Genomic DNA, 19511 nt, shown 5'->3' with positions numbered 1-19511 from the left:
GTGCTGCAGGCTGACACTGGGGTGAAAAAAGGAAAACAACCAGTGGAAGCTTTGGCTCATCCCCGGATGCTGCTTGCTTTTTTGGTCTTGCTGTTTGCATTGTTTGGTTATTTATTGCTGTTTTTCTCAAAAAGAAGACAATTGGCTGTGTCTTTAAAGGTAAGGAGGCAGACATGTTCCTCATTGCTGTGAGCTTGTGTATTTGTAGAAACATGGAGCCGGTGGCAGCCCTGGAGCCCGTGCAGTGTCACCTGTGGGGACGGAATCCGGGAGCGCTTCCGAGAGTGCCTCACCTCCTTGCCGGCAAAACCAGGCTGCGCTGGATCACCAAGGGAGACTTCCCTGTGCTCGCTGGAGGAGTGTGTGTGTATGTAGCTCTGCTGTCCTCTTCCCCCAGTCCTGTGACCCCCTCCAAGGCATAATATTTCTGACTACCATGGGTGCAATGGAAGCAGTTCAAAATATCCAAGATGATCCGAGAGTGGAGAAGTACTGAAAGAGAGGTCTTGGGGCTATCAGAACATGTTCAGTAGTGAAAGCCAAATACTCCAGTGGTAACCTATTAAAAAGTTAAAGCCAGTTAAAAAAGGGTGCGGCTTCCGGCTGGGACCTGTGGTGTGAGGTTGCCATTCTGTGAGTTTTTTGAGGTGGCATTGCCAGGTCTCCCCCTGCTCCAGCCTGCCATTGCTGCTGGCCTGTGAAAGGGCAGGCTGGCTGTTACTGATAGGTAAGGCTTTATAAAGCTTTCATAAACCCTTACCTATCAGTAACAACTGGCCACTGCTGGTGGGTGGCAAGTGGGTGCAGATGCAAAAGACCTGAACTTTCTGTAAGGTGGAGTACAGCAGTCACATGGCCTCCAGTGAGGCTGGATGAGGCTGTGCCAGCACCATAGCTGGGTGCTGACAGCCACCGTTGAGGGGCATGAGAAATGCCCTCTTTTAGCAGGGTAAAGGTGCTCAGTCTGTGCAAAACTTTTGCTTCTTGCAAACTCCCTGCTGAAAAGGAGTGTGCTGATGCCAAGGGACCGCAGAGAACAGAAAGCTGATCTACAAGCTCCAGTGCCTTTGTGTCCCACAGGTGCCACAGGGGGCGGGGATGGGGAAGGAAAGATACCTGGGAACTGTGCAGGCTCCTAGGATCATGGACTATAATTTAACAGATATTTTAAGCTATTGCAAAGTGACTAGCAAGCCTTACTCCTCACTTTGGCTGCTTGCAGGCACTTCTTTCTGCTTGCAAAAGTGCAGTGTGTAGAACTGGAATAGAAGAAGCTAAAAAATCGACAGTTTGGGGATGTGAGGAGTTGTTTAGCCCATGGCCACTTCGGTGCTTATGCCACTAAAAAGGAAAGGACAGCAGGGGGAGAGAATGTGCAGCTGGAGCAGGAAGAGGGGAGGACTGTGTTTTTAATGGAAGTGTTGGCTTGAACCAGCTTCACGGTGTCCGAGGATGAAGGGCTCAGAAGTATACAGGCAGGACTGAAATGTGTTGTGGAACACTGCAGGAAATGGGTTGTATTTAACAAAAGTTTAGGTGAATGGAAAATACTAAAAATTATATTCCATCAAACCACGTATTACATGTTGTTAGTGGTCGTGAAGCACTGGGAATGTTTTAACAGGTCTGATGTTTTTAATGACTTGAAAATGCTGGCCATGTGAGTTTGCTTATTCAGTAAAGCTCTGAGTGAAAGCAGAGAGGAACAATTTAGATGGTTTGGGTACCCAGTTTAAACCAGCCCTGCTCTAGTTGTCTTCTCTTTGCCAGACTCTCTGAGGCTGCTGTGGGCAGCAATGCCACCACCAAAACACAGTGGGGTTGTTAGTGTTTTTCCAAAGCTACTGTTGAGCTGTGCTATCCCATGCCTTCTATCTTCTGGAGGGGTATGTCTGTAAGTATATAATTTGGTTTGGCTCCTTACCAGCCGGTTTCACTCTGGAGCTCAGAGAGCTGCCCTAGCTCTCTGCAGGGAGCTCACTGGAGGGGGTTTCCTGCATGCAGAGCATGTGCTGGAAACATGATTTGTGTGTGGACCTTGCTTTGCGTGCATGGAGGTGACAGGCCTCTGGTGCTTCTCAGAGCGGTCACTTCTCCCGTGCAGCTGTGTGCTGTAAAAGGTGTATGATGGTTTCCAACCATCCTGTGCATACACTGTGCACACAGCTGTGGCAGTCTGGCTGGACTCAGCAGGTCTGGACAATCCCCAGATTCCAGTGAAGTCTCTAGGTTAATAAGAAGGGTTAATACATAGAGAGCACAGATGCAAAGGAGGCCTGTGTATGCACCCATTGCCATGGGATCATCTGGAGGAAATACCTCGCTTCTGTCTTGCACATGGCTTCTAATCTTCTAATCCTCCTGCTCCCACATGGGGCAGCTTCCTTTACAGAATCACATACATGATTTCATCCCATTGAGTCTCAGCTTGCTCAGGAAGGGGATTGACACTCTGACTTTACAGTATTCATCCGCTGCCTGATCTCTGGGAGCATAACCCTCACTCTTCGCACTCTGGCTGTTTGCAGCTTTCAGAAGCAGACAGATTCTGTTTCCAGCATAACTCTGCAGACATTAGTCCAGCAGATGGAGCAAATGGCTGAACGAGCAAGGCCTGCACATGGTGCAGGGCCAGTGAGGTGCAGGGAGAAGCGAACCATAGGGACCCAGGCCTTTTTGGAATCTCTCAGTTCCTTGCTGTTAGCTGTGTATCCCAAACAATGCAGCACAGCATGCATTACAAATAGAGAATGGAGTATTTGGAAAATATCCATAAGCAAACACAACTGAGAGAAGGATGAGGAATGAATGAATTGCTCTGCTGCAGTGGTGCTGAATAGAGCAAATGCAGGCCCTGCCTGCTTCCCTGAGGTCAGCTTGTTCACTCCTTGCTTAGGCATCCAGAGCAGCAGTGCTCTGGGCTCTGGCACAGGGGCATTGGACTGAATACAAATTTTAGAGATCCTCCTATAAGATTCAGCAGGCTAAGATTCATTCAGTCTTGTTCTTTAAGTTGGTCTCAAGCTCTCAGAGTGACACAAAGATCAAAGTTAATCCAATGCCAGGATTTTTTAGAGGATTTGGGATTGCTAGGTAGCCCTGAAATAGGGAAGTGGATCTCCTTCCCAGCCCAGCACCCTGCATGTCTGTTCTGTAGCAGCCTGAGACCTTCTAGCCTGTGTTCATCAGTGCATTTGTGCATCCTGCCCACCTAACAGCTGCACTACCAGCTTGCTGTTGAGTGTGTGTTCTCCTGAATCGTGGGAAGGACATGGTGTCCAGTTCTTGTTATTCTGCAGTCACATTTCCTATTCCTGGACAGTTGCTGTGGTGCAGGAGGAGCACCTGCCAAGTATTACAGCTGGCTGTCTATCAGTCTAAAGGAAGGCTTTAGACAAGGGTAAACTAAAACTAGAGACAAGGGCAGGATTGTTCGGTGGTTTCGTTTGAGCTCACACCTTCTTGGCCAGCTCTTGTCAACTGCAACTAACCCGCCTTGTCCTCCAACAAAATCTTCATGGCTTTAGAGAGCTCATGTCTGACCAGAACAGAAGAATTTGGGCTATGCTAACAGATACTAAAATTAGCTACTTGACTAATTAATCCACTTTTGACCATGCTGTATTTTGCTCAATTATGCCCCTGAAATGCTTCATTGACCTCATTCACAAAAAGAATTTCCAATTTGTCATTGGTTCAGCCATCTGTAACGTGGTGGAATGTGCAAGTGAGAGGTTTAAACTGGGCTGTGTACAGCTCTGTGATTGTCACATTACAGGTTAGAATCATAGAATATCTCAAATTGGAAGTGGCCCATAAGGATCATAGAGTCCAACTCCCTGCTCCCCTAGGACTAATAAAGCTAAACCATGTGACTGAGAGCATCATCCAGACAGTCTGTGAATTCTGGCCATGATGACTTCCCTAGGACACCTGTCTTGGTGGCTAATTACTGTCTCAGTGAAGAAGGGTTTGCAGAGTACTCTCGCTGTTCAAAGTCCCATTGGCAGTCCACAGCAGAAGGGTATCAGAATGGTAGTAGAATGCTGGAGAAAGAGCAATGGCACTTTCAGTTGAAAGCTTGCTGTGGCATGGGAGGGTTTTGTCCTCTGTGACTGTGGCACCAGACAGTGGAGGACTGCTTAGAAAAGTTGCATTGCCTCTCCTGATGCTGCCTCTGCCTTCAAATTCATTTCAATTCTCTCACCCACTTAAGCTCTCCTAAAAACAATTTTAAAGTGATACCTGAAGTAGTAGTCTGGGTTGAATTACTTTTACCTCCTTTATGTCACTTTTTAACAGGGAATCTAAATGTACTTTATAAAGAAAGGCAAACAGAGTTCCTCCATTTTCTAGGTGTTCAGTAATACGTTATGGAAATAGCAGAACAGGAAAAAATAATCATTACATTTAAAAGGTCTGTGGGAGCCTTGGTTTAAAGTAAGTAGATGTTCATGCCGGTTTGAAGTCATCAAGTAGTAAGTCATCTCCAGTGAGCAAATTTTAATGGCAGACAACTTCCTGTACCGTACTAATGGCTTATTTTCCTTGGTAGTGAAGTATCCATCCTCAAATACCAAAATGCTGCTGCCAGTGCAACTCTGACAGATGTGTGTGCTCTTTCTTACAGCTGTCCAGCCTCCCACCCCACCTTCTGTTCAGCCAGGAGAGGACCAGAAAGCAAATAATATAGTTACCATCACAGGTATCTCACTGTGCTTGTTCATCATCTTTGCCACTGTTCTAATCACCCTCTGGAGGAAGCTCTGCAGAGCTCAGAAATGCAGCACCGCTGTCCGACGAAACTCCGTCCATTCCCCCGGCTTCCGGAAAAACTCAGATGAGGAGAACATTTGCCAAGGCAACAAGCAGCGGGACAGCTTTGCTGAAGGAGGGGATGCTCCTGTTAACATTCCCCTAACCTACAGGCGAAGCCTCCAATTTGCCCAAGAAGATGATGCCTCTGGAAGTGAAAACTTTCAGCCAAATGCCCAAAAAATAATCCCTCCAATTTTCAGCTACCGCCTGGCACAGCAGCAGCTGAAAGAGATGAAGAAGAAGGGCCTGACGGAGACCACTAAGGTGTACCATGTCTCTCAGAATCCTCTCACGGACACGGTTCTTGGTGCCACCACGATGCTTCCCCTGAGCGGGGAAAACCAAGAGGAGGCAGCAGCAAACAAATTTCGTATCAAATCTCCGTTTCTGGACCAGCCAGCCAGTCAGCCCAAGTTCCTGGGAGAAGGCTCTCACCCTAGGCTGGATTTTCCATTCTCACAGGCCAATCCTGCAATGAGCCCTACCCAAACCTTGGTAAGAAGAGGTCATTTAAAGCACCAGGATAACAGAATGGACTTGCCTGAGAGGAGCTGTCACAGAAACTCGCAGTTCAGAAGAACAGCCAGTTTCCATGAAACTAAAAAGGCCAGGCCTTTCAGAGAGAGAAGCATGTCCACTCTCACACCCCGACAGACTCCCCTCTACAACTCCAGGACCAGGACGTGGGACCAGGGTCTAGAGGACAGGACACGGCCAAAATCAAGAAACGCTAATCCAGCTTGTGAAAAGCTGGATCAGCCCCACGGCACTGTGCTGGGGTGTGAACCACAGGGCCATGGCGCAAAGCCCCACCACAGGGCAGGTCCCCCGGTGAGGAAGCTCGACCTGATCACGGATCGCCAGCCTGCTGGTCAGGAGAAGGCAGCTGAGAAGCCTGAGCCCAGCCGAAGTAAGAGGGGCCCTTCACCTAACCCCAAAGGTGTGTGGAGGAAAGAAACTGGCCCAAATGGCAAAGATAATTCCCAGAGAGGCCAAAGCGTCAGCCCTGCCCAGTATCGAAGGGACAAGTGCCAGAGCTTCCCCCTGGACCCTGAGTTTGCCTTTTATGACAATTCTACTTTTGGCTTAACGGAGGCGGAGCAGCAGATGATCGACCTCCCTGGGTATTTTGGCTCAAATGAAGAAGATGAAACAAGTACTCTGAGCATCGAGAAGCTGGTGATCTGAGTGACTCATTGCGGCCCTGCAGGAGTGGCGTGCGTGGGAGAGGATCTGCAGCATCGGTTGGCTTCTGGTGGAAGAAAGAGCAGGAGTCAAATTACCTCCACACACAGCAGCAGGGGGTAATGCCCCAGGTCTGGCTTGTGGGAACATATTCCTTTCTAATTACTGAAAAGTGCTTTCGTATAATTATTTTTTGTATGTATGTGTCTACAAGACACACAAAGTACCCTGGGAAAGAACGCATTAGTTAAGGTGTGGCGCAGGAATAGCCAATAGATTTTATTGTGTAAATCAGTCATGTCTTGTGCATCATACATGATGAGTGCCGCTGACATTTCCCACCTTGTCGACTGTGTACTGGTAGACTGTGAGATACTGAAGCATCCACTGTCCAGCACCCTCAACCATCTGCCCTGATTAGTCAATCATTTCCCATCTAGAAAGCACAAAGCTCAATCTGTGGGCAGTTTTCATCATTTTCCTGATAGTCGTCAGTGAACTGTGTTGATTTGTGGGTGTTGCTCAAATAACTCATATGGTGGGGGGTGTTTTAGCTGGTTGCATGAAAGTGCAAACAATTGATACTGAGTACTTGAGTGAATTTAAATTGAGACATTTTCATCACTCAAGACTTTGATATTTTCTTACTGTCAATATTTATAACAAGAAAACAATGTGCAAATATTTGCAGGAAATTAGTACAAAAGGCATGCTACAGGGAGGGCAAAGAAAACAGATAATCAGATTTTAGTCCTCACAGAAATGTTACCACAGCATATTACCTGTGAAAAGCAGTGAGAGAACTGTTGAATTATGCATCCTTTCCATAGTCATCCTTTCCTTTATTGAAATTTTTAAATGTAAATACATTGACAATAATACTATTATGGCAAGCTCAAAATAAATTATGAACAAAACCAGCAAACAACAAGATTATTTGATTAATACCTGTTCTGGGAACAAAAAATTAAAATGGCTTGACAACAGCTGGTGATTCACAGAGAATCTTATAGAATCATTTACACTGGAAAGACCTCTAAAATAATTAAGTCCAACCATTAATGTAACACCACTGTGTTCACCACTAAACTGTACCCTTTAACTCCCACATCCACACACCTTTTGAACCAAGGACAAAGTTCCAAGGACAGTGATTCCCCTGCTTCCCTGGGATGCCTGTTCCAATGCCTCACCACTCTTTCAGTGAATAAACTGTCCCTCATATCAAATCTAAATCTCCCCTGGCACAACTTGAGGCCATTTCCTCTGATACTGTCACTTTTTACCTGGGAGAAGGGGTCAACCGACCCCCACCTTGCTACAACCCCCTTTCAGGGAATTGTAGAGAGCAGTAACAGTGAACTATAAAAGCCATGATGGGCTTTTTTGTTGTGTTTTAAAACCAGACATCACAAACTTGCCATTAGATTCTGCTATAAGTATTCAGAGTTGGGTTGGAATTCCAATTAACAGCAGAAGCAGAGCTCAGGCCTTTGTGGATGACTAAGACTTTTCTTGGCATTTGTTAGGATAACCATCTCTCTGGGGACTTTGCAAAGACCAGGGGAATGCTAGTGGGCAGAAACAAAAGAGGAGATGCTGCCCATGGAGGTTGGTGTAAGAGAAGAAAGGTATAGGCAGTGGACTATTAGACTGAAATCAACTCTCCCCTAAGGAGCCTAACCCTACATGCCCTTTAACCTGCCTTGTGGGTGTGAAAGCAAAATTAGCATGTGCTCCATTGTCATGAAGTAGGCTGCTATCTTTCTCCAAACTGGCTTTCTGAGCAGAGGGAGAGATTTCCCAATCCCACACTTCTTCCCCCCCAGCCCTGCTCCCCTACAAACCAACAGCAATTTTAAAGGAAGAGCAGCATTGCTGTGTGTAAGCTGCCAGTTTCCGATGGCACCCCGCTGGGGTCTAAAGCTGGCACAGGTAGCTTGACAGGCACAATGTTACCTGCTGTGACAACATAGAAGGAACAAGCCTCAGTATTTGGCCACCCGAGTAAAATCTGTTTGAATGGCCTTTCTGATGGGTAATGCTTTGCAGCTGCTGCTGGAGTGAGGGATCTGACTCGCTGGGTGATGTGAGCTCCCTCTATCCTGGGAGCCATGCCAAGATGCTGATGTTCAGCCCTTGGCCCAGTGGAGTGTTGGTAGCAGTGATGCATTCCCATGAACTGTCAGCTTGAAAAGCTGTTTAAAGCATTTAAGAGCATGTTCATGCTTGAAGAGTTATCCAAAGGCAATCAAATGTAATGACTCTTTAAATTGACTTAAATGAGCTGGAAATCAGACCTCTGAAACAATTGCTGCTCAGGTTACTTACCCTGCCTGTACTGAGGTAAGGTCTGTGGTGTGAAGTACCTTCTCCCTGAAGCAGCGATCCATCATCATTGGAGCTGCAGGGCTACAGTATCTGTTTAAGCTTTGTTGAGCCTCTCAGCATGGGAGAGAGACCCTGGAGAAACGGGAGATCAAACGTGCAGCGCAGCAATATTTAGCAAGCATTCCCCTAAGCTTCAGCAGGAGGGATTGGAGCTTGGCAGTAGCCCTCAGATCCAGTGAGTACACAGCTAGTGGCATTCTACCCTGTTTATTAAGATTAAAGGTGCTTCTGAAATGCTTCCTGGGGTTTGCTGTGGGATTTTCAGGCTCCTGCACAAAGCCCTGTGACCCTTGCACTTCAGAGGGGGTTTCCTTTGCCACAGGAGGGCAGAGAAGGGGCAACATTGCTCTAAATCAGATGTTGCTTTCTGCAAAGCTGTCCCAGCGTTGGGCTATCTTATTCATTAGATGTACTTACCTACATTTTACATCAAAGATGGCAGGGCAACCCCTTCGCTCCCAGCCTGTCATGCCTTGGCCTCCCTTTATCTCTTAGAGACAGGAGAAACACCCTGACATTGATGCTGGCTGAAGGCAGTGCAGCTCCAATGCCTGCCCCTCCATACTGACGCACAGGGAAACAGGCTCCATAGTCTGTACTTTACATGCTCGTTGCATACTCCCTGGGGAACTGGACTGGGTGCTGGTTGTCTGATTAAGCCCTGCTGTCTTCATCTCCAACCTGATAATCCATTATCAGATGGGTTACCAGATGCTTAATGAACTGCCAGACCACAAGTGTTGTCCCCTAAGTGCTGTAGTTTCCACAGTCTTTGCCCTGCTTCCTTTCTCTGTGACTTCAAAACAACAAAAGTTATCCTTTCTGCCCTCAGTGCTCCTCAGAGGCTACACGGTTATAATTATGTGTGCAAAGTCATTCCTTATGTCCCAACATGCAGTTGCAATCTTGTACTGAGATTTTACCATAGCAAAATACAGAAGCAGTGATCAGAAGGGAAAGAATAAGTGCTGCCTTTTTTCAGCCCTTTCTTCACAAGGGCAATCTCATTTCAGACATGTTGGTGAAAATTTCATTCCACGTGAGTATGCTTGAGAAGAGGGCAGGGGGGCAGTCTAGCCAAGGGCACAGGCTCTAGGAGCACAGCTCCCTGGAGTGCTGCCCATTACACTGCATAGTTCATGCTTGCGGTCACTGGGATGTCTAGGAAGCAGAAGAACCAAACCAAGTTTTAAACTGAACCTTCACCTCCTGCCTCTGCATTATCTCCAGGCCAGCTTGAGCCATGAAAATTAAACTTAACTTGCAGATCCTTTCAACTACCCAGGACAACAGGTGATAAAGCACCAGACCCAACACTGAAAGAATACATTTCTCATATTATGAGCGTTCCAAGATTTTGATCCAGGTTTCTGTTCACATTCCTATTGTTGAAAACCAGATAAAAAGTATTAAGTCCTACTCAGATGGTTTTATTGCACTCTTTATCGATATGTATACAAATTAGAGTATGTATGGATATAAAAGCAAGTAAATGGAAAAGAAATACCAGTTTGAAAATTATTATAAATCAGAAAAAAAAAAGAAAGCACGTTTATTCTACAGCATGGTAGTTAAATTATTTTCATCAAGCTGATACTGCTGTTCATTTTTAACTGTTGTTATTAACAGCTGTAGAAAATAAATTTTCAGTATTCAATTTCTTTCAGTCATTTGTGTCGCTCTTTCATTCCACCCCAGTGAGACAATGAAAGAAGTGTGCCTTGTGGTTCAACCACTTTCTGATTCCCCTTCACTAATGCAAAGTCATCTGGTAAATTACAGGAGAATGTATGAATCGTGACTGCATTTTAGGAACTCCTAGGAATATCTGCATTCACCTTAATTTTAGTAAAATTTGCATAATTTAAATCTGGGGCTTAAATCTGGTTGGCAGGATTATCTTTGTCTGCTTTAATGCCTTGTGTTAAACTCTAGCAGTGGATCTGCAGCAGGAAGCTGTTGGTATGGAGCTCACACTGTCCATATTGTGGGTATTTACTTTGAAGCAGCCTTAGTCTGGATGCATATTAGCAGTTGGAGCATGTCCATCCCCAGGTTTGGTTTCACACACTCCAGGAGCACTCTGCAACTGAAGTGTGGCAATTAGAACCATAGGGAAAGTTGCTCTAAAAACATTCTCCTGATGCAGAGCAAAGCACTGACAAAGGCACACCAGGTGAAGTCCAATTCCCCATCCCCTTGTTCTTTCTACCCTGATGTTCTCATAACTGAAACACTGATGGTTAAAATCAACATGAGAAAGGTTTAGACCTTGAAAAGTATAGATTGATTAGAGGACATGCTTGATCCTTCTAAGTCCAGAGAACTTTCAATAAACATTCTCCAACAAAGTTTTGAAAACTGCTGAAAAAGAAATCTTTGGTTATCCTGTGACTGCGATCCGTATGCTTTTTATTAAATTGTTGTCTGGCTGTGCTCAAACAACTCGTGCTGTTAGCGTCAGGTAGCAGAAGCAGGTGCAACTCCAGCTATCAAGTGCAGGTTTGGTGGTTGGCAGCAGCAGAGCAGTGGCTATCAACTTACACCATTCTTTTCAGCCTGTGGTTTTCTCTTTGTGAAGCAGCAGGTTTCAGCTGCCCTGACTGTTCTCACCATCTCCGCTCCCTCTGTCGATAAAGAATGGAGCCCTGATTTTCATGGCTGAATATTTCAGTGAGTACCACATCCCGTGCCACGTAGACCAAACCAAGCCGTCATCATGGGGTCCACTGTACCTCCCTCTTTTGTAGTATTGCCCATTGAGGTTTACAGCATGGCACCTTGGAACAAGGTAGGAAAGACAAGAAGGGAATTCTGTTTAGCATGAGAAGATACTGCATCATTGCAGTGAAGTACCGTTCTCACACAACATATATCTGATATACTAGGGTGGGATGGACTAAATGGTGAATGCTTTTAGTGCAACACAGGAATATGTGGGTCATCCTAAAGCAGACACCTACACTGGTCAGATAATTCAGCCTGTTGACTCCTTCAGGTGTAATAACTGCGGGCATTAGAACTGCATAGCCTGAACAAAGAGGTGTAGTGCCATTTGGTACGCTCTAGCTCAAGTGTAGGCAGCTCCATATTGACACCTAAAAATGCAGATGTCTTTTCATCGAGGTAAATCCTGCTATTGATGTACATTGTTGTAGCTCCACCAATTTCAATTGGTATGTGATGAGAATCTGGTCTAAGAGACTCATCCTGTACTAAAGCAGGAAAAATCTGAGAGTGTTAAATCCCAGATTCCAGGGCTGTTAAACATGAGTCCCTACCCATTGATGTGTGGCATATGCCCAAATAGCAAATATACCCTCATAACTGTTATGGGGTAGCCCTGCCCTTAGACATGCTCCACTCCAGGGAAATGTCCTTTGTACACACTTCACTCTACCATGGCTACAGTTGTTTTCTTCACTGGAGTATAACACAAAGCACTTTGAGGAATTTTAACTGAGCTATTTTTCTTCCAGGTTATTGTCCCCTGTGCATTTGTTCTGACCCATTTTCTTAAAGTGAATTCAACTTACCTGCTTTGCTATATTAAAAGTAGTAAATTGTTTTCCTTTGAGGATCTGGAGGTCTGAACATCTTAGGTTTGGCTGTGCAAGGTGGAAAGTGCACACAGCAACCTCCAGCTGCTGTAAGGCAGGCAAGTCCTCTCAGCTGTGCAGCCACCCACCCCACAACCTACACATCCAAGAGGAATCAGCTGTTTTTCATACCTGTTAAACCACCAGCCACCCTTGTTTTCTGCTGCGCAGTTGCCAGCCAGAAATTGATCGTGATCCTTATCAAATGTGGTGAACTGCATCCCTCTGTGAGAAGCTGACCACTGATCTTCAAAATTGCTCCCACCAGACAGAGCGTCGCCAGCATTACCAGAATAGGTGCCAAACCATAACCTGTAATTTTCCTGCAAGAATATGTGAACCATATATTTGAAATCCATTCTTTCTGCCTTTTCTCACAGTTTTGAGGCCAAATTAGCTCTGGACATTTCATCCACTGTCAAAAGTATGACTGTTGAAGTCAAGGGTGACTTTTGTCTCCATGCTTTAATGATCCTAGTGTAAATGAATGCAGGATTGAAACTTCCAGAAGGGATTGGTAATTACTGCTGCTGCCACAAAAGGCTCCAGGTTTATTGTCATTCAACAACCATTTAATACACTTTAAGATGGAAAGCTTTTTCTAACTGATCAAGAACAACTTAGCAGAAAATTGCCAAGTGTCAAGTAATTGCCTTCATAAACAGATGAGTTCTTCAGCTAGAATAAATGCTTAGGCATTTTGCTCTTCCAAGGACTAGAAGCCATCTGATTTCTATGATCTGGTCCTGATAGGAATATTTAGAATAATAGTTCCATTGTGCACAGATAACAGGTTGAAGAGATATTTGATATTAAGTGGATGGTCACATTTGTGTTGTGGGCTTTCTCCTGTCATGATTGGCCTCATTTCTTTACAAAAAATGGAAGTAGGGTATTGAAATGCAGCTGTTCAAACTTTTCGTAAGAAACCTCTAATTGCAACCTGAGTGTAATGTGCACATTTCTGGAGCGGTGATGGAGTTGGAACTAGGACTGGTCCATGCAGTATCCTTGGTTATTTGGGCTAGTTACATGTGGTGTTCAGGAAGGCAAAAGTGTTCAGTCTGCAAAGAACTGCAGCACCTGTATGGAGCTGGCCACTGTCTACGGTTAGAAAGCACAGCATGAAAATACAGAATGTGTCTGTCTTTGAGCTTTCTGTGTCTGTAGCAGTAGGTATAATGCTACAGGTACCTCTCTTCAAGATAGGAACTTACAACTGCTCTTTCAAAGCTTTGATTAGAATTCCCTGTTTTATTTTCAAACAAAGTTGAGAGGACTTGCTCTGGCACTTGCCTTTTGTGTGACAGTCTGAAACACTCTCTTAGAAAGCAGCAGAACAGGGTTCCATTTAGTTGCAGACGTTCAAACCCTAAGGGTCTTCTCACTCACAGAAGACTCTTAATCATGAGGCCAGGGGCAAATACATGTGGGAATCCCTGTGCCCAGTGGCAGGGAACTTCCCCCTGTTCAGCAGCACAGTTAGAAAGAGGGTACAAACATGTGATCCGCTCACTCACTGACCTGGGCACTCAGTTGTAAGGAAAAAGTCCCAGGTTTATGTCCCTGATCCCAGGGCTGTTTGTCAGTCAAACTAGGAAGCCCAGGAAACCAGAGCAGGTAAGTTTTTCAGAGCTGTAGGTACAACTCTGATACTGGTGTGATGCTGCATATGCAGTTGCCCCACCCTCACAGACCAAAGCAAGCAAATCACTGCTCTCTCAGTTTCTTACCTGCTCGTTTGCAAGCTGGAAATTTTCATAGATTGCATAACGTCTTTCCCCATGCCAGTCCATCAGGTCAATCTTTAATGAGTTCTCTCCTAAACATAAAGTTGTGCCATGTTAGATGAATACCTAATGCAGATTAGAAAGAAATCTATGGAGAAAAAATACTTGGACCTCTAGCAAGCAGGTCATGGATGTGGTCATTGCCCAGCCAGTATTCATCATTCTTGCCCTGGAATTTCCCAAATCCCATTTTGTAATCATCCCATTTCCTGCAGAGAAAAAGTTATAGATATAAATTTCATCATGAGACGGGATTAGACAGTTTGTGACACTTGACTATGGTAACAAGTAAAACTTCACCTGTATTTAGATACTGTTTTCTAAAAGTATCCGACTCATCTAGGAGTCAATACAACTCACAGCTTGCCTTTTCCCCTGCTAAACCGGTGCACACACATATATGGGGATCAAACCTTCAAACTGCCAGATGCAGTGCTCACAGACTGATGTTTCCAGTTAAATGGAAAGGGAAAGCAGCAGCTGTCACATTGGTCTTCAGCAAAACACCTGATATTGTTCTTCAGCAAGTCATAATTCATCTGATGTATTACCTTTTATATTCTCATATACTTCAGTGTGTGTCATCATTTCGAGTTTTAGTAACATTGTATTTATTCCTTCTCTCATGTTGTTATTACAGATATTTATTCTGCCTGACCTTCATACTAGCCAATGCTCCTCTTCAGGATGTTTTTATTTCACCTGAACTACCATGGCTAGATAGCTATCATTCTCTGGGTAAGCTGGCTTAGAGTCACTTGAGGTAGCTTTGCAATGCACTGCATAGACTTTAGAAGGCATTAGATATGCCCGGACATTTTGTGTCCTGTGATAGTGAATTAACCTTCATGGGGGCATTTCTTCTGAACTGCGCTACCACAGCACCTTTTCTCCTGTAAATTTCAGTATGAAAGTCACCTCTTTGGGATTTTGCATAGGAAAAGGACAATCTGGTTTGGCATTTTAAAAAATTATCTGAATATGATAATAAATGTTACAACATGCTGAACATAATTCCTCATATCAGAACAGATCTGTTCAACAGGTCTCAGTCTGTGCACTGGTAGCAGACACCTGCTAATTTGGAGCCTTTAGCAGTTTTGAATAATGATAAAATATGCATTCAAATGCAGAGAACCCATGGAAAAGAAGTTACAGATCCATTTTGGGAATGGCTCCCTGCTGCCAACAGGGATTGTCCTAATCCTAAATTACCATCACTTAAATATAGTCTTGCATATCCTGCTTCTCGAGGGTGGGGGTTTGCCTGGTGGCAGGACAGGGGTAGGAGCTGGTGGCCTGACTGCAAGCCCTGTTGGTGCAAGAACGATGCACCCACCTGTTGAAATTCTCCTTGCCGTTGCTCCGCCGCTGGATGACAGTCCAGCCCCCGCCGTCAGACATGTCACAGAACGCCAGGAAAGGCTCCCGGTCTGCTCGGGGCCTGAGCCGGTAGTAGCCACTTGTGGCGCTCTTCCGGCCATACACTGCAGAGCAATCTGGGCAGAACGGTATCAGTTTGTTAAATGGGCTGGGGGCAAAGCCAAGGGCTATGTGCCACCAAGAGAAGATGTCACTGAGGGGCTGTATGGGACAGGGACACTTGGCCAGCCTGCGCATAGTTCTGCAAGCCCTGTAAAGTCAAAGGAAATGGTGCAGCAATGCAGTAGCTACACCAGTTTGCAAACTGCCAGCCTAACAAAGAGCTTTAAGGCTTGAGAGCCTTTACAGCCATGCCCTCTGAGGGAATAATGCCCAAATCTTTGGTGAGATGCAGGACAGCTGCAGTTTAGCCTGGGGCTATATCATGAAAGCCTGAGTCTGAAACTCTATCTGTCAGCAAGATCATTTGCAGGGAAGCTAATTTCCATGTGGAAGGTAAGGTACCCTCACCTGTACTTCTGATAAGATTAGGCAAGAGTATTTCTAAAATAATAGGCTAAGCTCCTGAGTCCAACTCTACCAGGGCCCTATCAGGAGAGAGCCTTTCAGGATCTCAGTGCTTCATGCTTTCAATGCAATGCCCAAAGGCTAAAATCTTATCCACAGGAAACAATGTAATTTATGACCATGTTCTCAAAGTAACACCAAGGAACAAAGTATGCATGCCTGTTCCTGTTCTGTGCCGCAGAAGTAATGGGGGAGCTGAGGAACAGGGAGGCTTGGCTCATCCAAACAGCTGCAGCTGAGCCAGGTACTCTGGGCTCCCCTAAGCCACTCAGGACTCTTCAAGAGCACAACCATCTCTTCCTAAAGGGGATGCCTAAAGTAAATCTGATGGAAAACACGAGAGATGACTGTTCCTCTCTGCAGGTAAGAAGCCCAGCTGAAGATGTCCATTTTGTACCGGGGTAATAGCTGCCTACAGCTGGGATAAGTGACTCTAGCCCCAAGAAATATCCCTTAGAATCAGGGCAACCAATCAGCTCTTCTCCTTCCCATGTATCTGTATTTTAAATCACAGTCCACTTAAAAATTTTTAACCTTAAGCAGACATAAAATATGACACATGGGACACTGCAGGGAGAAATAAACATTGTGGCATACTACTGCAAACTGTACCTTGGTCATACACTATCAAATTTCCACTGGTTGTGGGTAAAAGCGTCTCATGCTGCACGCTCCTGTTGCCTGAGAACAGTTCACTTTTCGTTCTGTGGTAAGTGTTCTCCAGTATGTCCTTCAGCTGCAAGTCATATAAGTAAAGCAAGTCTTGAAGGTGTTTTAACCTTTGTCTTAATTTATTGTTGTCTAGGAGGCAGATATCTTTGTCCTATGGAGAAAATAAAAAAAAAACAAAACAAAACAAACAAACAAAAAAACCCCAGATGTCAGTCAGTGGTAAGGAGAGACAGAGAAAGGAGTATCTGTGTCCTCTTCACCCTAGCATGTCACACTGCCTATGTGGATCAACATGATTTCATGGTGATCTCTTCCTAAGATGTCCAAATCTTGCACAACTTGAGCTGTTGAATTGAATCCAGTGGAAAAGGGGTTTCTGCAACAACCTTGGCATTGTTTGGAGCATGCCAGAATACGATCAGATGCACAAAAATTTTACTCAGGACAAAAATAATTTGTCTTGACCCTACTTGATGAGTTCAAGGGGAAGGTTTGCAAACTGTGAAAGTGCTCCGGTTGGTAAGAGAGGGAAAACTTGGCTCTTGCACTGCAGATGGGGGAAACCAGCAAGGTTCCAGAATTAGCTTTGTGTAAAACTGAAAAAGAGCTGATATTTTGGCTATAAAAATACAATTATAAAAAAGATATTTTTGTTGTTGTTTTTGTTGTTGTTTTGAATTCTTAGCAATGTCAGTCCAGTCTCCCAGACAGCTGTACAGCCTTTAATGCTATGAAAATCCTGTATTTTTAGGACAACATTCCTTTAGCTGCAGGCAGACGCCTTTTTGCTCTGCTCTTGCAGCTCTCTCTCCATCCCTCCCGTGGGGGAGTATCCATCTCTGCACGACTGGGACTGGTGAACCATTGAGGGAGCGTACAGAAACAGCTAAAAGATACACACCGAAAACCTGGGTGCAGGTGAGCCAAAGCTGACCAGGAGAAGGAGCAGCAGCAACCAGTGCATCATCACCCCCATTTCTTATAACCTGAAAAGAGGCATTGACCGGCTGTAATGGAAGCTTTTTTAGTTCCTCTCACAACTTAATCCCCCCTCACATGTTTAATTCCCCAGGAGATGCTGCAGGATTTGTTAAGGAGGTTGCTTGAAACTACAGGCAGGACAAAATCAGGGTAAGATGTATGTTAAGGAGAAGCTAAAGCACCAGTGCAGTATGCTAACAGTGATAAAGGCTCAGGTCTGCTCCTGATTCCCCACAGAAATAAATACTCTGTGTGACTTTCCAGCAGCCTCTGCATTTCCTCCCAGGAATCCACACAGGAAGTTGCTCAGCAGTCATATCTCCTTGAGGACTTTTCATCAAAATCCCACAGAGTTTATTCAATTCAAACTTCTCAAAGTGGAATTAAGAGGAATTCGCCTCGTGGTTAAGTGATTGTAGACTTTCCCCTCCTCATCCTTGGAGTGATCTGTGAGGATGGGATTACCTTGGAGGCCAAGGCACACATGTGACAAACTGGACATGAGATAGTTTTTCCGTGGATTTCATAGGAAAAGATGTCTACTGCCAATCTGCTCCAACACACAGAAGTGGTTTTTATTGGAGAGTCTTAGCTAGAAAATACTCTAAGTGACTGCCACTGGGAACATGCAGCTGAATTTGAGTGAACAGTACAAATTGTTCTCAGTGTGCTTGCATTGTGTTTAAAAAAACCCCAACAAAATCAGAAAGAAAAAAAATCTGAAAACTAGGCTAAACCCAACTCCCCTGCTTCACATCTGGAAGTGCTGCAGAAACTTGGCTCCCCAGCTCTGTGCTTTGAGTGATGGGCTTTATTTCAGCTATGGCTCTATCAGCATCCTTGCAAGCAGCTGATGCTAGAGCTGCTTCCAAACCACCAAATCTGCTGCAACAGAGGAGCCCTCTGCCAAGATGGGCAGGCAAGGCTCAAAGCAAGTCAAGGGAAGAAGAGCTCCACAGAAGTTGCCCATAAAAGATGACATGCAGGTAGATGCCTCACTCTGTGGCAATTTTTCAGCTCACAGAGAGGAGAGTTCAACATTGCAGCAGGGGAACCCTGCGAGCCCAGGACCACTGGTGCTGTTCACACCACCTCACAGTGGTGCCAGTGGCTGCAGCACTGGTGCTGAGGTCACATTTACACCCCATGCAGTGCCCATGGGTGATGGCAAAAAGCTACCAGGAAGGGTGGGATGAGTGACAGCTCCTGAAACTAGACAGTGCAGAGCAGAGAGAAAGAAAGCAGCTCCACTGACACCTGTACCAAGACACATGAAATGCACGTACCTGTAACTTGCCTTTCTTCAGACCTCCTCCTGGAAAGATTATCTCCCTTAAAAGTCAACTGCAAAAGAAAGTGATCATAAACCTGGCTGCATTTCAAGAGGTTGATGAGATTTTCCTCTCCAGATGACCTACATCAAGGGCACAGAGGAAGAATGTTTCACAGCACTCGGCAGTTTCACAGAAAAGGCACGCGCAATTCCTAGTGTGAAAGAGTTACCCAAACTCCAAGTTTTCTGTTGTTACCCAGTACTCATCTTGCTGCTTCCCAGAGAGAGTAAACAACAGGAGGCTTCTATCAGCAGTGTTCTCTAAAGGAGAGGGGAGAGGGGCTCTGCTGCTTGTGTACTATTACCTACCTTGACTAGGAAGCTCAGCCAAGACTGACTTTGAGTGTTTATGTGAATCACTCAGACTAATGCTCCCTGTGGGAGTTTCGGCTTGTGTTTTAACCCAGCCAGGATCATTTCAGTAAGTCCTGCAAGGTGGAAATAACACAGCTTTTCCATTCAGCATTCCTCTTGCTGTTTTATCTGTTTTATAAGAGCACAGCCGCAATGCCAAAGAAGCTGCAAATCTGAAGCAAGAAGCAAATGTGGGAGTATTAAGCAAGACTTGCTGTTAGACTGAAATCTCAGGAGGGTTGTGTAACTCTCCTGTGAGCTGGATGATTAGATTTGCTAGTTAACACAAACAAGGACATTTGTGGAAAAGAGAAAAAAACACAAAACCAAACAGATGGGTGCCTCCCTTTGTATTATGGCCAAGGAATTACAGATTATTTTAAAGAAAACAGCAGGAATGTTCCATTTTACAGAGCTTTCTTCAGAGGAGAGACCATG

The 19511-nt window shown here is 45.1% G+C and overlaps 2 protein-coding genes across 9 annotated transcripts in view; one reads left to right on the top strand and one right to left on the bottom strand.

Annotated features, from left to right (window-relative positions):
* THSD1 (thrombospondin type 1 domain containing 1) overlaps positions 1-10055 on the top strand; it is a 30462-nt gene extending 20407 nt beyond the window's left edge. The window contains exons 4-5 of one of the 3 annotated variants that reach the window (XM_038132017.1): positions 209-367; positions 4631-10055. In XM_038132017.1, coding sequence (XP_037987945.1) covers positions 209-367; positions 4631-6006 — 1535 coding nt within the window. In that variant the 3' untranslated portion in view covers positions 6007-10055. The remainder of the gene's footprint in view (positions 1-208; positions 368-4630) is intronic. The other 2 variants (XM_038132024.1, XM_038132033.1) reach the window with 2 other exon arrangements.
* LOC119699066 (fibrinogen-like protein 1) lies at positions 9804-19230 on the bottom strand. 6 transcript variants are annotated; one of them, XM_038132086.1, is made up of 9 exons: positions 19029-19230; positions 18673-18730; positions 17307-17391; positions 16346-16556; positions 15123-15282; positions 13895-13992; positions 13727-13815; positions 12126-12316; positions 9804-11174 (listed from the first exon to the last, which is right to left on the bottom strand). In XM_038132086.1, the coding sequence occupies exons 3-9, from the start codon at positions 17379-17381 to the stop codon at positions 10985-10987; spliced, it is 1014 nt and encodes a 337-aa protein (XP_037988014.1). In that variant the 5' UTR covers positions 17382-17391; positions 18673-18730; positions 19029-19230; the 3' UTR covers positions 9804-10984. The 6 variants fall into 6 exon arrangements, with proteins under 6 accessions (XP_037988014.1, XP_037988023.1, XP_037988004.1 ...); XM_038132095.1 differs by lacking the exon at positions 19029-19230 and adding an exon at positions 18890-19021 and having other exon boundaries at positions 18673-18800; XM_038132076.1 differs by lacking the exon at positions 19029-19230 and adding an exon at positions 18805-19016.
* Between the last annotated feature and the right edge of the window lie 281 nt (positions 19231-19511).

Source organism: Motacilla alba, chromosome 1, assembly GCF_015832195.1.
Source record: "Motacilla alba alba isolate MOTALB_02 chromosome 1, Motacilla_alba_V1.0_pri, whole genome shotgun sequence".
In the NCBI taxonomy this organism is placed as follows: domain Eukaryota; kingdom Metazoa; phylum Chordata; class Aves; order Passeriformes; family Motacillidae; genus Motacilla; species Motacilla alba.
Note: the sequence above shows the minus strand (reverse complement) of the source record. Positions and strands in the feature narration are given on the sequence as shown.

Coding starts and splice junctions, on each gene's coding strand:
- LOC119699066 (XM_038132086.1), bottom strand. CDS start 17,381: ATGGGGGTGATGATGCACTGGTTGCTGCTGCTCCTTCTCCTGGTCAGC. Junction 13,816..13,894: donor CCATGACCTGCTTGCTAGAG/GTCCAAGTATTT, acceptor CTTTATGTTTAG/GAGAGAACTCATTAAAGATT. Junction 11,175..12,125: donor GGTGGCTGGTGGTTTAACAG/GTATGAAAAACA, acceptor CCTTGTTCCAAG/GTGCCATGCTGTAAACCTCA.